We start from the raw sequence: 17,695 nt of genomic DNA, 5'->3' as shown, positions 1-17,695 counted from the left end.
TTCAGCACGACTTTGGGAGGCAACTTGGACTTGAGTATAAATCATCAGGCAACTTACAAGGCAACTTAAAGTTGCCTCCAGGACAGGAGGCTTTCCAGTGGACAACAATCAGCTCTGTGGGAGGGAGGGGGAAGGGAGGGGTTTGCCTGAGAAATGTATGTTCTCTTCCTGTATTGTTGCTTCTGTTAAGACAGTGATCCGACTATTGAGGCGACTTCCATTGAAATCAATGGGTACAAGTTGCCTACAAGTCGCCTAGAAGTCGGATTGAAGTAGTACAGGAACCTTTTTTGAAGTCGGAGCGACTGCAGTAGTGTGCATTAAGACGGCTCCATTCACTTCCATTGATTTTCTCATGCAGCGCGACTTAAGGCGACTAGGGGCGACTTGAAGTCAGATCCAAAGTCGTCCCTGTGTGAATGGGCTCTTAATCCAGTGTCATCAGGGTGCATATTGATTGGAAAAAGATTCCAATAGTGCTTATACCTTTAAAAACGCAAACTTTATTAAAAAATATGCAGATTGCATATGCACACTCTCCTGGTGTTTCCAGTGCATAAGGCTTTGACAGGCAATGTTATTGTCTGATGTTTCCCCCAGCCTCACAAGCCGATATCTCCCCACTGGCTGCTAACTCCTCTTTAGGTACAGAAGCCATCACCGTCCTTGCCCCTCCCCGACGCATGTTGACACCGGGTCACGTGTCTTCCTCAGGGGGATTCCAGACCAGGAGAGCATTCATATGGACTTGGGCTCATCTTTGCAGCTATAACAGCCTTATTCTTTATTTGGAGTTGGAGTGTCTTCCTCAAACTATTGCAATAAATATGTCTTTCTATAGCTTTGACATGACGCAAACCGAAAGACAAACTCTTGGACGACATGGACACCACCCACCATCCTTGGACAAACCATCACTCCAAGCACTAAAGTCAAAAGCCTCGGAGTCATCTTTGACTCAGACATGACTATGGACGCACAAATAGGATCAGTAGTGAGCGGATCTCACTACCTTCTCCGCTTGCTGCGTAGACTCACCCCCTTCATCCCGGAAGAGGACACAGCAGTAGTAGTTGGAACAATCATCAATTCCCGACTCGACTACGCAAATTCTCTCTACCTAGGACTACCCAAATACCAGATTTCTCATCTACAAGTCATCCAGAACACAGCGGCCAGACTGATAATGGGGAAAAAAACCTGGGAATCAATCACCCCGGCCCTGAGGACTCTCCATTGGCTAGCCATAAAGGATCGGGTTACATTCAAGACCCTCTGCCTCACCCATAAATGCCTCAATACTTAAGTGAGAAAATAAAACTCTACACCCCTAATCAGGCCCTCCGATCAACTAACCAAAACCTCCTCAACATCCCCAAGTCCCGCTACAAATCTAAAGGAGAACGAAGATTCGCAGTCCAAGGACCACGGCTATGGAATGCTCTACCCACGAACATCCGCATGGAAGAAAACCATCGGGCCTTCAAGAAAAAACGTAAAGACCCATCTCTTCTGAAGGATCTGGACGACATTGGATACAAAGCGCCTCAAGGCGATTTAGTTCGCATTTGTAGCGCTATACAAGTTACTCACTCATGACAGTACCCTTCACTGGAAACACCTGATGTTAATAAATTGCAGGGTGTCCACATACTGTACTTTTATCCATATAGTATATAAATGTGGTTTACTAAAAACTCACATCTACAAATGTTTTCTAGACAACATTTAGTAGACCACATCTTTGCCTTCATGTAAATGAAATGTAGAATGTTTTCTAAACAAGTTTTTCTCGGTTTACTCGGCATCACCAGGCTCTAAACCTACGCAGACCCGCGCCGCACATGATGGCCTTGTTCACACTGTGCAGAGATCTCCATTCTTCAAGGACGTTGTTCTCTCTGTTGGAGGTTGGAACTTTTCCATATGGAAAGAAGGTGTCACTGTAAGTAGTACATTATCTTTCTATTGGTGCAGTGGTTTTCAGCCCCATTGACCCCCCCCAAAAACTGACGGGTGTTTTAACCACTTTCCTACTCTGATTATGAAGACTAAAGACCTTGTTGTATGTGTTTTGTATATGGGGTCCATTTTTCTACCTAAGATTTAATGGAGTGTGTGTAAAAAATACAATTGTTGAATTGTTTTTATGATCAGAGTGTCTTGTTGCTTTTTAGGGTGGGCCGATTCTCCAGTCATGTTGCTCTGGGAAGAGGTACACTGCGGCCCATTGGTCTCTCTCCAGAAGTGGTGTCTTCTTCATTGGAAAGGAAGATGGAAATGTGGAGATATGGGACCTGTTAGAGAAGACACATGAGCCTTCCCAGACGCAGAACATCTCAACAGCGTCCATCACCTACATCAAACCATGGATTGTCTCTGGTAAGGGGATTGCCAATGACCACCACTATGGTTTTCAGAGGGGACAGAACTAGGGATAGCTAAGTCAAGTTATTATGATCTCAGATCTCAGGATATTTTTTTTTCCTAATGCTTTCATGATATTAGCAGGGTCTCCATTATCACCTCGAAAGCACATAGTGCAGAGCCTGAGACCTCTGTGCTTATTTTAACCACTTAAGCCCCGGACTATTTTGTTGCTAAATGCCCAGGCCAGGTTTTGCGATTCGGCACTGCGTCGCTTTAACAGACAATTGCGCGGTCGTGCGACGTGGCTCCCAAACAAAATTGGCGTCCTTTTTTCCCCACAAATAGAAATTTCTTTTGGTGGTATTTGATCACCTCTGCGGTTTTTATTTTTTGCGCTATAAACAAAAATAGAGCGACAATTTTGAAAAAAAATCAATATTTTTGCTATAATAAATATCCCCCAAAAACATATATAAAAAAAAAATTTCCTCAGTTTAGGCCAATACGTATTCTTCTACCTATTTTTGGTAAAAAAAATCGCAATAAGCGTTTATCGATTGGTTTGCGCAAAATTTATAGCGTTTACAAAATAGGGCATAGTTTTATTGCATTTTTATAAAAAATTATTTTCTACTACTAATGGCGGCGATCAGCGATTTTTTTCGTGACTGCGACATTATGGCGGACACTTCGGACAATTTTTACACATTTTTGGGACCATTGTCATTTTCACAGCAAAAAATGCATTAAAATTGCATTGTTTATTGTGAAAATGACAGTTGCAGTTTGGGAGTTAACCACAGGGGGCGCTGTAGGAGTTAGGGTTCACCTAGTGTGTGTTTACAACTGTAGGGGGGTGTGGCTGTAGAACTGACGTCATCGATCGAGTCTCCCTATAAAAGGGTTCACTCGATCGATGCAGCGCCATAGTGAAGCTCGGGGAAGCCGTGTTTACATACGGCTCTCCCCGTTCTTCAGCTCCAGGGAGCGATCGCGAGGGGGCGGCTATAAACGAATAGCCGCTCCGTCGTCCTGGATCGCTCCCCGCGGGTTACCAACCGCTGCATGTACCGGGGGGGGGGTCCCGATTGGACCCCTGACCCGCGGAAAGGCGGGGACGTACATGTACGCCCATATGCCTGTACGTGCCATTCTGTGGACGTACATATACATGCGTCGGTCGACAACCGGTTAAAGAAAATCCATTTACAGCAAAGCAACAGGTATCCACCCCCAAGCAGCACATACTTACCTTATTTTTTTCTTGCTCCTCCACTGCTCCATTCAGCGCCAGGAGCCAAATGAACTGTCTGGTACTTTCAGGTATGGAGAGCATGTGACTCCTTCTATTGGACAGAGCTGGGCCAATCAGCGCCCTTAGGTGATTAATGCATAGCCCTGTGTAAGCTACAACTCCAGCAATTCTTACTGTACACCAGTGCTTCTCAATTATTTTCTGTCATGCCCCCCCCTAGGAAGAAGAAAACATTTCGCGCCCCCCGCGCAACTGTAAATAGTATCATTTGTCTATAAAATTGTTATAAGTACACCTCTGCATAACACTGTATCCACATATCCCCCCACACAGTATTGCCCTTCTTCACATATCCCCCCACACACAGTATTGCCCTTCTTCACATATCCCCCCACACACAGTATTGCCCTTCTTCACATATCCCCCCACACACAGTATTGCCCTTCTTCACATATCCCCCCCACACAGTATTGCCCTTCTTCACATATCCCCCCACACACAGTATTGCCCTTCTTCACATATCCCTCCACACACAGTATTGCCCTTCTTCACATATCCCCCCCACACAGTATTGCCCCATCACATATCCCCCCCACACAGTATTGCCCCATCACATATCCCCCCACACAGTATTGCCCCCTTTACATGACCCCCATCACATATCCTGCACACAGTTTCCCCCATCACATAACCCCCCTTTTTCCCCCACAGCACAGCCCCCACTCCTCGTCCTTAACATTTCCATATATTTTTCCTCCCTTCCTCCCTCTCCACTTCTACCTTTAACTTTTCAGCGCGGAGAGCAGGAGGCGGGACATTCGTCAAGTGAAGCCGCAGCAGCACTGGGCGGGGCGGGGAGACTTTTGGGCGAACTAGTGATTGGCTGCTAGGACCGCCTCCTAGCAGCCAATCACCTGCCGTCCAACATGACAGGCTGCTACCTCTCTGGTCCCGTCCCCCAGTTCAAAAATGTCCCGCCTCCCGCCGTCCGCTCCTCTAACTAGCGGAGGAGGCTGGGGACAGAAGCGGATACTAAATGATGCGATCGCCGCGGTCTGGAACGAGCCCCCCTTTATGGAGCCTCGGGCCCCCCCTGGGGGGCGCGCCCCACTATTTGAGAAGCACTGCTGTACACAGAGCAATTTTACTCTTTTTTTTTTCTTCTTTTTTTTCCACAAATAGAGCTTTCTTTTGGTGGTATTTGATCACCTCTGCGGTTTTTAGTTTTTGCGCTATAAACAGAAATAGAGCGACAATTTTGAAAAAAATGAATATGTTTTACTTTTTGCTATAATAAATATCCCCCCAAAAATATATAAAAACATTTTTTTCCTCAGTTTAGGCCGATACGTATTCTTCTACATATTTTTCGTAAAAAAAATCGCAATAAGCGTTTATTGATTGGTTTGCGCAAAAGTTATAGCGTTTACAAAATAGGGGGTATTTTTATGGCATTTTTATTAATATTTTTTTTACTAGTAATGGCGGCGATCAGCGGGTTTTTTTTTGGTACTGCGACATTATGGCGGACACTTCGGACACTTTTGACACATTTTTGGGACCATTGGCATTTTTATAGCGATCAGTGCTATAAAAATGCATTGGATTATTATAAAAATGCCACTGGCAGGGAAGGGGTTAACACTAGGGGGCAGGGAAGGGGTTAAGTATGTTCCCTGGGTGTGTTCTAACTGTAGAGGGGGGGTGGACTTACTAGGGGAAATGACTGATCTTCTGTTCAAACATTGTATGAACAGAAGATCAGCATTTCTCTCCCTGACAGGACCGGGAGCTGTGTGTTTACACACACAGCTCCCGGTCCTCGCTCTGTAACGAGCGATCACGTATGCCCGGCGGGGATTGCGCCCACCGGGCACACGTGCGGGAGTCGGGGACGAGCGGCCGCTTTGAGAGCTGACGTTATACTACGTGCTCTCGCGCAGGGGAGCCAACCTGCCGCCGTAGAACGTCGGCGGCTGGTCGGCAAGTAGTTAAGTGACACTATAAAATTGTACTTCGCTCCACCCGGCTGCTACATAAAAGGTTACTGTATATACTCGAGTATAAGTCGAGTTTTTCAGCACATTTTTTTGTGCTGAAATTGCCCCCCTCGGCTTATACTCGAGTCACCTTTTTTGCGCCTGATCTCCTGGAATTTGGAGACCCGGTCCCGGGCGGCCGTATGTCCCCTGGATCCTGGAACTTGGCACACATGTAGCCCCACTCTTCCTCTATAAGTGTGCAAAGTTTGTTGTCCGGAGGAACTTAGGCCGGGGAGCACCGATTTTTCAAAGCTGGGCTCCCCTTCCATAGACTCCCATGTTAAACGTCAATCTAGTCATGGGCACAGTGAGGCATGGGCACAGTGAGGCATGCAGATGAAAACCCTAGGCTTATACTCGAGTCAATATGTTTTCCCAGTTTTTTGTAGTAAAATTAGGTGCCTTGGCTTATATTCGGGTCGTCTTATATACGGTAAGTAGATAATTGAAGGGGAGGAGCTGGGCCAGCCCAGACAGTAATTAAACACTCCCAGAAGAAAAGAGGGCTATAATGTGCAAGGAGGTAGAGGACTGTGCTAATAGTAGTGAAATGTGCTAGCAAGTTCAAAATAAATAGTGCAAATAAATAAAAGATAATTTATGGGGTAGAAAGGAAAAACACCCCAACGATGCAATTAAAATACTTTTTAAATTTTTTTTTTGGTGACGGGTCTCTTTTTAAAATAAGAAAGAAAGGAGATGTTAAGTATTCTTTAGAATGTTCTGACAGGTCCAAAAAAATAAGTTTATAAAAACAATCTAAAAAATATTAAAAAAAAAGGTGACCCCCACCTTCAAAAAACGGAAACATAACAGAAAAAAAGAAGTAACGATGTGTGGATTATATGACAATCATAACACACATGCAGTATGTATATATATACATGACCCTGAATGAACGCTGTCTGGGGCCGCACACCCATCCCTGCACACCTGTCACACTTGGATATGCAGAGTCCATACAGCTGCTGTGTCTATTGATGAACATAAGCTGTCTGCACACTGCTCCTGAAACACAAACAAATGACTCTTCAGGTTCTACAGGCCGGTGCGCCCGTATGAATTAGCCCTTAGGTGTATTGTACTTTCAAACACTTTTGATATCAACAGTTTAACCCCTTCCATACGGGGCATTTTCACCCCCTTCCTGCCCAGACCAATTTTTCGTTTTCAGCGCTGTCGCACTTTGAATGACAATTGCGCGGTCGTGCGACGTGGCTCCCAAAGAAAATTGACGCCCTTTTTTTTCCACAAATAGAGCTTTATTTTGGTGGTATTTGATCACCTCTGCGTTTTTTTATTTTTTGCACTATAAACAAAAGAAGAGCGACAATTTTGAAAAAAACTAAATGGGCCAGATTCTCAGACGAGATACGACGGCGTAAGTTGCGGAGGCGTAACGTAAATCAGATACGTTACGCCCGCACAAAGATACGCGATCGGACGTGAATCTGGCCCAATATCTTTTACTTTTTGATTTAATAAATATCATAATTTAAAAAAAAATAAAAAAATTTCCTCAGTTTAGGCCGATACATATTCTTCTACATATTTTTGGTAAAAAAAAATCGCAATAAGCGTATTTGATCGGTTTGCGCAAAAGTTCTGGCATCTACAAAATAGGGAATAGAATTATGCAATTTTTTTTTTACTAGTAATGGCGGCGATCTGCGATTTTTATTGTGACCGTGACATTGTGGCGGACATTTTGGACACTTTTGACACATTTTTGGGACCATTTACATTTACACAGCGATTAGTGCTATAAAACTGCACTGATTACTGTGTAAATGTGACTGGCAGGGAAGGGGTTAACACTAGGGGGCGCTGAAGGGGTTAATATGTTCCCTAAAGTGTGTTCTAACTGTAGGGGGGGAGGGGACTCACAAGGGGAGGAGACCGATGTGTGTTCCTTTTGTACTGGGAACACACATCGGTCTCCTCACCACTGACAGGACATGGATCTGTGTTTACACACACAGATTGCAGGCAATCGCGGGTGCCCAGCGGACATCACGGCCGCCGGGCATGCGCACTGAGGCCCGAGCCATGCGGCGGGGGCGCGCCCCCTAGCCGCCCGGGAAGGCAAGGACGTCATATGACGTCCACCCGGTGGGAGGGAGGGTTCCCGCCGACGACATTTTACAATGACTCGGTAGGGAAAGTGTTAAAAAAAAAGTTATGCCTATAGTTAATTATAGAATAGAACAGAACAATCAAGGGAAAATCTTTCAATGGGAACATCAGTTCTATTGACAACCAGGGATTCCCTCACTTTGGAGGGATTTCCTCTTACTTCCTGTTTGACTACGGGACAGGGAGTGAAGGGAAATCTCCCCCAAAGGGACACGGATAGTAAAAAATAAGCCGAAAAGGATATCACGTTGAGATGTGTGATTTCACCTGTAGGAGCTGCCGTCCCGCTGTACATATACGTGGGGCAAGTGGTTCAAATATCCTCCCAACTGAGTAGATACAAAACAAGGAGGCCCCCCGTGGCAGAATTTACAAATACATAAACATATAAAAGGCAAATGCCAATCTTTATTACAAAGAGTCATAAGAAGACCGACAGGTCCAATAAAACAATGTCATGATTCCATACAAGGTGATAATGACATAGAGATGAAACATAATACCATAGGCCTCTTGCACGCAGACGTTCCTATCGGGTCTGGCTGTCAGTTTTTCAGGTGGACCCCAGTCTGTCATTGCATTGCCTTGTCTTATCTATTGTCACCAGAAACCTGGCCATCTAGTGACAGAAGAGAGAAGTGCAGCAATTCCAGAATTAGGGTGGAATCAATTGATCTCCTATCAATTGGCCAGGGCAACTATACTGTACCTGGCAGGTAAATTTACAAGCAACCCTGCCTAAAGATCAGGGTGCTACAATACAAAACATGTAAAAAAAAATGGAGCAGACTTGATTTTTTTTTTTTCTGTTAAAGTTAGAAGATAAAATGCTGAATGCCTTAAATATGTCATTTTCATCTTACTGGTATTATTATTATTATTATTGCAGCTAAGCAGCATTTCCTGGCCCTGGCAGACGACAGCGGGACCCTGCATGTTCTAGAAATCCCCTGGACCCTCCACCACCCCTCTGCTAATGAGGTTTGTGCAGGGACAGCTTCTTGTTTGGTGAAGAAGTTGAAATACTTCCACGTTTTTGTTTTTACTGCCGCTGAGATGTTTTATTTGATCTGGCTTTAGACAGGCTTGCACAATATTTGCTTTTCGGCATTCCTTTATTGCTCCCAAGATATGCTTTTCTTACTTTAGTGGCAAAGCAGATGGATTCTTATGGGGAGACCTGTACTAATGTTTTAATGTTTGGGACAAATTGGTTGATGTTTCCATGGCAACGAGACACGGGACCCTTTAACACGGGACATGCACCGACACAAAACTTGGCACCTTCCAGATAACATCAGACGTTTCTTTGATAAAGAGTAATAACTGAAGAAACCGCTGAAAAACTTGGCTTGATGCAATACTTTCAGTGTAATTACCCCTATTTAATTAACCACCCAACCCCTCCCCCACAAGTCCTTAATTACCCTGCATATAGACCGTGTGGCCTCCTTGGTGTCAGAATTATTACTATGGGTCTCCTCAGGTTCACCGCGATCCCCAGTCATTCCATAGCAAACACTTCAACACTTTGGTAAAAAGAAATAGCAATAAGCGTATATTGATTGGTTTGCGCAGAAGTTATAGCATCTACAAACTATGGGAAAGAATTATTATGGTATTTTTATTATTATTTATTTTTTATTTATTTTTTACTAGTAATGGCGGCGATCTGCGGTTTTTAGTGGTATTGCGGTGGACAGATGGGACACATTTTTGGGACCATTGGGATCAGTGCTATAAAAATGCACTGATTACTGTGTAAATGTCACTGGTAGGGAAGAAGTTAACACTAGGGGGGCGATCAAGGGGTTAAATGTGTTCCCTCGTGACTGTTTCACTGTGGGGGGATGGGACTGACTGGGGGAGGCGACATATCGCTGTTCCTGATTACTAGGAACAAACGATCTGTCTCTTCTCCCCTGACAGAACAAGAATATGTGTGTTTACACACACAAATCCCCATTCTGGCTCTCGTGTCCACGATCGCGGGTGGCCAGCGGCGGTCACACCCATCGGGTCCCCCGTCGTGCAGAATGCACGCATGTCTCTGGCGGCTCTTAAACAAAAGAACAGTGACAATTTTGAAAAAAACACAATATCTTTTACTTTTTGCTATAATAAATATCTCAATTTTTTTTTCTCCAAAAAAAAGAATTTTTTCCTCAGTTTAGGCCGATACGTATTCTTCTACATATTTTTGTTAAAAAAAAAACGCAATAAGCGTATATTGAATGGTTTACGCAAAAGTTATAGGATGTACAAAATAGGTGATAGATTTATGGCATTTTTATTTTATTTTTTTTACTAGTAATGGCGGCGATCAACATTTTGGGACCACTGACATTTATATAGCGATCAGTGCTCTAACAATGCACTGATTAGTGTGTAAATGTCACTGGCAGGGAAGGGGTTAACAGTAGGGGGTTAAATGTGTTCCCTCGTGAGCGTTTCTTACTGTGGGTGGGACTGACTGGGGGAGGAGACATATCGCTGTTCCTACTTACTAGGAACAAACGATCTGTCTCCTCTTCCCTGACAGAACAGGGATTTGTGTGTTTACACACACAAATCCTAGTTCTGGCTCTCATGCATCGGGTCCCCCGCCGTGAAGCGAGCGCGTGCGCCTCCGACGGCTCTTAAAGGGGACAATGTTCCCATATGTTGTTTTGTGGTAACGTGCCACTTTACCGATGTATATTGGTCTGAGCCGGTCGGCAAGTGGTTAAAGTGTTACTAAACCCTGGAGCCTACACTCACTATATCTGGTCTCCCATAGTACACAGAACATGGAAATGCAATTATTATAGTAACTATAACTGCTAAACACCCTTTCTCATCAGCAGTATACACAGTATCTCACAAAAGTCAGTACACCCCTCACAATTTTGTAAATAATTTATTCTATCTTTTCATGTGACAACACTGAAGAAATGACACTTTGCTCCAATGTTGTGTAGTGAGTGTACAGCTTGTATAACAGTGTAAATTTGCTGTCCCCTCAAAATAACTCAACACACAGCCATTAATGTCTAAACCGCTGGCAACAAAAGTGAGTACACCCCTAAGTGAAAATTTCCAACTTGGGCCCAATTAGCCATTTTTCCTCCCCGATGTCATGTGACTCGTTAGTGTTACAAGGTCTCAGGTGTGAATGGGGAGCAGGTGTGTTAAATTTGGTGTTATCGCTCTCACTCTCTCATGCTGGTCACTGGAAGTTCAACATGGCGCCTCATGGCAAAGAACTCTCTGAGGATCTGAAAAAAAGAATTGTTACTCTACATAAAGATGGTCTAGGCCAGTGATGGGGAACCTTGGCACCCCAGATGTTTTGAAACTACATTTCCCATGATGCTCATCTACACTGCAGCGTGCCTGAGCATCACAGGAAATGTAGTTCCAAAACATCTGGGGTGCCAAGGTTTGCCATCACTGGCCTGGGCTATAAGAAGATTGGCAAGACCCTGTAACTGAGCTGCAGCACGGTGGCCAAGACCATACAGCAGTTTACCAGGACAGGTCCCACTCAGAACAGGCCTCGCTGTGGTCCTGCATCCTGATAGGTCAGCCAGTGCAGTATGAAAACTCCTCCTACAAGCTTTACCTAGACACTGGTAGTAGTTACAAGACTGCTATATACTGCTGATGAGAAAGGTATTTAGCAGTTTATATTTAGTAAAATAATTGCATTTCCATGCTCTGTGTACTGTGGGAGACCAGATATAGTGAAGGCAGACTTCTGGGTTTAGTAACACTTTAATTACATTTGAGGTGTACTGGATACTCATGCCATTTGTAATATTGGGCTCCTAGAAGATGGGAAGACAGAGCACAATAAATGTGCAGCACGTGCAGAAATGAAGGAAGAGTATGATTAATCCAAGGGAGGGATATAAATGACAAGTTTTATAGACTGTGGTTGTGGTTTATATGTTCATAAAAAGATGCCTGTCTCTGTGGCCTGGAAATGGCGAACGCGGAGTCAAGAAAAAGGCTTTGTGGAATGACATCAGTGTCAAGGTATGTACAGCTGAAATGCATACGTCTATGCTGGACTGTGAAGGATATTTTGGAATTTATATATGTGGAATTCTATAGGACCTAATATACACTATATTACCAAAAGTATTGGGACGCCTGCCTTTACATACAATACACATGAACTTTAATGTTAACCCAGTCTTAGGGCCAGATTCACAGAGCAGATACGACGGCGTATCTCCTGATACGCCGTCGTATCTGTTGTTCTATCTATGCGACTGGTTCATAGAATCAGTTACGCATAGATAGCCATAAGATCCGACAGGTGTAATTGTTTTACACTGTCGGATCTTAAGATGCAATACCGCGGCCGCCGCTGGGGGGAGTTTGCGTCGTAAACCAGCGTTGGGTATGCAAATTAGGAGTTACGGCGATCCACGACGGTTTTTCGCATTCGCTACGTCGCCGCTAGTCTAGTTTCCCGTCGCAAAGTTAGTCGTTTTTTTTGGTGCCTTAACTTTACACAGCAATCGTATTGCTGTATAAAGTATGGGCGTCGTTCCCGCGTCGAAATTTAAAAAATAACGCCGTCCGGGAATACGGAATTACGCTACGCACGTCGCCGTTCGAAAAACTGACGTCACTTCGCGCAAAGCACGGCGGGAGTTCGAAAACGGAGCATGCGTGGTAGGTCCGGCGCGGGAGCGCGCCTAATTTAAATGGCACACGCCCATTTGAATTGGCCCGCCTTGCGCCGGCGTAGGTTTTCATCGCAAGTGCTTGGTGAATCAGGCACTTGCGATGAAAAATTGTGGCGGTGTAACGTATCTACGATACGTTACGCCGCCGCTCATCGACGTGAATCTGGCCCTTAGTCTGTAGGGTTGAATATTGAGTTAGCGGCGTCAATGGGTAAAAAGGGGAGTATTCTGGAGATGTTTTAATAAAAATATATAGTTTTCTCAGGAAACCCACATGGATACAAAAACATACACACTCCATGCAGATAGTATCCCTGGCGAAAAATAAAACCTGTAATAATACTGCAGGGCAAACGTGCAATAAGTGCCACATTTATAGTAATGAAATCTCACTGTTGGTAAGATACATAAAACCGACCGATCAGAATACCTCTGGATGTAGAAGGTGGTACAAGTCCAAATCTTTCCTTACAGAACACTGGCATCCAGCATTACTTTGAGAGGGAAGTGAAACATCTGGAATATTACGAACAGCGAAAAGCCTTCCGATCCTCAGAGAGGAGATCATTGGAGAAGAATGAGCTGAGCAAAGAAAATGTAAGTGAGCATTTTCCAAAAATATTGTAATCTTCTCCGTCTTCTAATCACCAAACTCCACATTCAGGGATAACCTTTGTCATACATTCGATCCAGGATATTAGGGCCGTCTGGTGAGATTTATTTTTTGTCAGGTTTGGCCAGATACTGGAAATTGTATCAAATACTTGCTGTAGTTTTCCTTTCCTGGTGACTATTCATGGCAAGATACTTATGGATCGGCACTTGGAAATCAGAATATTTTTTTTAAATACTTACCATAATTTTCCTTTCCAGATGCCTATTCATGGGTATGCTGCCATGTAGGCACCAGGAAACATACTGTATCTTAGAGCTGCACGATTAAACGTCAAGAATCCGCATCGCGATCTTTTTCCCCGTTGCGATCTTGACAAAGTATTTCCCGATCTTTTGTATTTAGAGCATTCTCTCTGCTCTCAGCCATCAAAAGAAAGGAAGAAAAATTCTGGGCAGTCTGCCATTATCACAACTAGGGGTGCAACGGATCACAGTTGATCCGTGATCCGAACGGGTCACCCCCTTCGGATCGGAACACACTGTGATCCGCAGATTGCCGCGGCTCCGGAGCTAGGCCGAAGCTGCGGCCTTTCCTAATGTTATGTCCGCGGCTCTGGATCTAGGCCGAAGCCGCGGTCTTTCCTAACGTTATGGCCGCGGCTTCGGCCTACCTCCGGAGCCACGGCCATAACGCTAGGAAAGGCCGCGGCTTCGGCCTAGCTCCGGAGCCGCAGGAATAACATTAGGAAAGGCAGCGGCTTCGGCCTAGCTCCGGAGCCGCGGCCATCTTGGTTTACACCCACAGAGGAGGAGCCCGCACTCATGGGGAAGAAGCACATGCTGGGAGTGTCGGTACTGCCCGAGGGGGGGTCTCTTGTCCCGAGAGGAGGGGGGGTCTCTTGCCCCTAGAGGAGGGGGGGTCTCTTGCCCCTAGAGGAGGGGGGGTCTCTTGCCCCTAGAGGAGGGGGGGGTCTCTTGCCCCGAGAGGAGGGGGGGTCTCTTGCCTGGGAGGGTCTCTTGCCCCGAGAGGAGGGGGGGTCTCTTGCCCCGAGAGGAGGGGGGGTCTCTTGTACTGAGAGGAGGGGGGTGTTTGCACCGAGGGGGTACTATAGTTGGTGGGGGGGAGATGTGTATATTACAGTGGGGGGGGGGGGGGGAGATGTGTATATTACAGTGGGGGAGAATTTTTTTATTTTTTATTTGCCGATCCGAAAAATGATCCGATCCGTGACTCCTGATCGGAGGAACGGTCCGAACCGTGAGTTTTTTGATCCGTTGTACCCCTAATCACAACATTCTTTATCAGTGGAACCTTAAGTCTAAACATTGTAAAAATTTGTCTTTTAAGCCCCTTTCACACAGTCGGATCGTTCAGGTCCCCTGGTCAGTCAGTCTCATTTCGCTGTTTGTTGAGATCCTTTTACCACTCTCTGCTCGTGTGACCCGCCGCTCTAGTAGTGGTCACACTCCCCCTTGACTTCTTGGTATATTGTAGGGTTATGATCTAGGGATTGAGCTGTTGGGCTCTATTTGATATTTATAGGTGTCTACCGCTAGCCTGTCTGAATGTTGTTACTCTGTGGGTGTTTGTCCCTTTATGGACTTTTTATATGATACTTTTTTATATTATACTTTTTATATAAAAGGATAGATATTTTTGTTTTGGCTGCATTGTTGTAAAGATCTAAAGACTAAGGGCCAGATTCTCGTAGACTGGCGTATCTTTGCGGCGGCGTAACGTATCTGATTTACGTTACGCCGCCGCAACTTACACGGGCAAGTGCTGTATTCTCAAAGCACTTGCTCTGTGAGTTGCGGCGGCGTAGCGTAAATCGGCCGGCGTAAGCCCGCCTAATTCAAATGTGGAAGGGGGGGCGTGTTTTATGTTAATCTACTGTGACCCGACGTGATTGACATTTTTCACGAACGGCGCATGCGCCGTCCGTGGAAATCTCCCAATGTGCATTGCGCCTAATACGCCGCAAGGAGGTATTGGTTTTGACGTGGACATAAATGACGTCCAGCCCCATTCACGGATGAGTTACGCAAACGACGTAACTTTTTAAAATTTCGACGCCGGAATGACGGCCATACTTAACATTGGCTGTGCCTCATATAGCAGGGGCAACTATACGCCGGGAAAAGCCTAACGTAAACGTCGTAACTTTACTGCGTCGGCCCGCGTACGTTCGGGAATTTGCATATCTAGCTAATTTGCATACTCGACGCGGATTTCGACGGAAGCGCCACCTAGCGGGCCAAAAAAAAATTGCACTTAAGATCCGACGGCGTAAGAGACTTACGCCTGTCGGATCTAATGGATATCTATGCGTAACTGATTCTAAGAATCAGTCGCATAGATACGACGGCTCAACGCAAAGATATGACAGCGTTTTTGGAGATACGCCGTCGTATCTCGGTTGAGAATCTGGGCCTAAGTGGTTCCTGGGAACACATGCCTTTCCTATAAGCTTACAGCAGGTACTTTGATGATCTTACATGAGGAAGAATACTTGAGGAGGGCACCACCAATAGACATTATCAATAGAAATCCAAAATGCAGGCAGGATCCTGGGCAATGTTACGGAACTGGTATGTAGTCAGTTTCTGAAAAGCATTGCCAGGCTGCCCCCCCCCCCCGCGTCTATGTATAAAACCTTCCATAGAAATATGAGAGGTCAGCCGAGGAAAGTGTAAGCCAATGAGTCCTGGAGGAACGCGGAGTAAAACTTTAGAGAAGCATTGAGTTGTTTTACTTGGAGTTGCAGTTGAACAATAGCCAGTTCCAGGCTCTCTCTTTTTTTTTTTATATATATCAAAAGCCTGGACCGGTTGCCCATTTTATGTCAGTAAAATGCCCTGGGAAGAATGCGGCTTTTCTGTTTCTTTTTTTGGACAGAATGAACAATTCTTAGCCATCTTGTACAAAGTCCTAACACCTAAAGATTAAACTTTAATGATTCCGTGTTGATAACATTGATAAACGATGTTCCACATATAAACAATTATCCAAATCCTGCTTTATGCAATCTGTTCAGATTGTCATTTCAATGTATGCTTCCATTTGTTCTATACATCAATCGTCATTAATGTGTTTACTGGTATCTGAATAACTCAACTTGTTTTTGATTTGAAGGAAACTGCTCTACCAATCAAGACAAAGGAACAGCTGGAGGAGGAGCTAGGCAAAGAATATGCTGCCTATTTGGCCTCTGAGAACACCATCCTCATAGGACTTGGTGTTAGGAAAGAAACCGAAGAAAAAGCAGTGAAAAGCTGATGTTATAAAAAAAACTGTAAAATGATTATGATTGGATGTTACTTGTTGTATGGAAAATAACAGACTGTTTGCAGTAGATGGTGTTTTCTACAGGGTGAGAGGTGCATTACATTTTTATTTTATTTTTTTAATGGGTTGGTAAATGGAACAAAAAAAATGTAAGAAGTATTTTCACTTTACAAAAGCTGTGGACAGAGTTAAAAAAAATAAAAAAATAAATGATTGAGTTTTAAACATAATGCAAAATCAGCTTCCTGTAAAAGGAAAACGGTCAGATAAGGGAAATGCTGACATGTTTTTATTGGCACAGGCTTCATAGCTTGTCACCCTGATCCTTGCTTCACGACCTCCTAAATCACCTTTATACAAGCGTTTAATCACTCTGACATCACCTTTAGCACATAGCGTTCTCACGATATAAATAATTATATACTATATAACTCATGGTGGTTGATTTACTAAAATTGGAGAGTTCAAAATCTGCATATAAAATCAATCAGCTTCCAGGTTTTAGCCCCCAGTCAATTTGACACGCCAAATCTGAACCTATTGCCGGTGATCTGCCAAGCTGGTTCCGGCTATCGTGAAAGTTCCTGCGCAGGCGCAATCCGATCTGCCGAGATGGTTCCGGCTAACGGAAAAGTTCCTTCAAGGACTGCGCAGGCGCCAACTTGGTGACGGATATCTCCGAACCTCGGCCGGCATCCAGGGCGACGTGAATTTCGAGGAAAGTGGCCAGTCGGCCTCACATGCTCGCTACGCTCTTTTTTTTTTTTTTTTTTAACATCCTCCAATCTATGGGGATGTTAAAGAATGAGCCTGGATGCCGGGCGAGGTTCGGAGATTTCTGTCGGCAAGTTTGCGCCTGCGCAGTCCTTGAAGGAACTTCCCCGTTAGAGGAACATTAAAGCGGGAGTTCACCCATTTCTTAAATTTTTTTTTTTTTCCCCTTAGATTCCTGCTCGTTCGGTCTAGGGGAATCGGCTAGTTGTTTTAAAATACGAGCAGTACTTACCGTTTTCGAGATGCATCTTCTCCGTCGCTTCCGGGTATGGGTCTTCGGGAGCGGGCGTTCCTTCTTGATTGACAGTCTTCCGAGAGGCTTCCGACGGTCGCATCCATCGCGTCACTCGTAGCCGAAAGAAGCCGAACGTCGGTGCGGCTCTATACTGCGCCTGCGCACCGACGTTCGGCTTCTTTCGGAAAATCGTGACGCGATGGATGCGACCGTCGGAAGCCTCTCGGAAGACTGTCAATCAAGAAGGAATGCCCATTCCCGCAGCCCATACCCGGAAGCGACGGAAGAAGATGCATC

General features: G+C 44.9%; 1 protein-coding gene across 2 annotated transcripts in view; it reads left to right on the top strand.

The window, feature by feature from the left end:
• Positions 1 to 16,619, top strand: part of DNAI3 (dynein axonemal intermediate chain 3) — a 118,325-nt gene extending 101,706 nt beyond the window's left edge. For both annotated transcript variants that reach the window (XM_040360565.1, XM_040360564.1), the window contains 5 exons: positions 1,815 to 1,945; positions 2,178 to 2,382; positions 8,693 to 8,784; positions 12,960 to 13,082; positions 16,237 to 16,619. In XM_040360565.1, the coding sequence (XP_040216499.1) occupies positions 1,815 to 1,945; positions 2,178 to 2,382; positions 8,693 to 8,784; positions 12,960 to 13,082; positions 16,237 to 16,380 (695 nt within the window). In that variant the 3' untranslated portion in view covers positions 16,381 to 16,619. The remainder of the gene's footprint in view (positions 1 to 1,814; positions 1,946 to 2,177; positions 2,383 to 8,692; positions 8,785 to 12,959; positions 13,083 to 16,236) is intronic.
• Positions 16,620 to 17,695: the final 1,076 nt, after the last annotated feature.

Source organism: Rana temporaria, chromosome 7 (genome assembly GCF_905171775.1).
Source record: "Rana temporaria chromosome 7, aRanTem1.1, whole genome shotgun sequence".
Classification (NCBI taxonomy): domain Eukaryota; kingdom Metazoa; phylum Chordata; class Amphibia; order Anura; family Ranidae; genus Rana; species Rana temporaria.
Note: the sequence above shows the minus strand (reverse complement) of the source record. Positions and strands in the feature narration are given on the sequence as shown.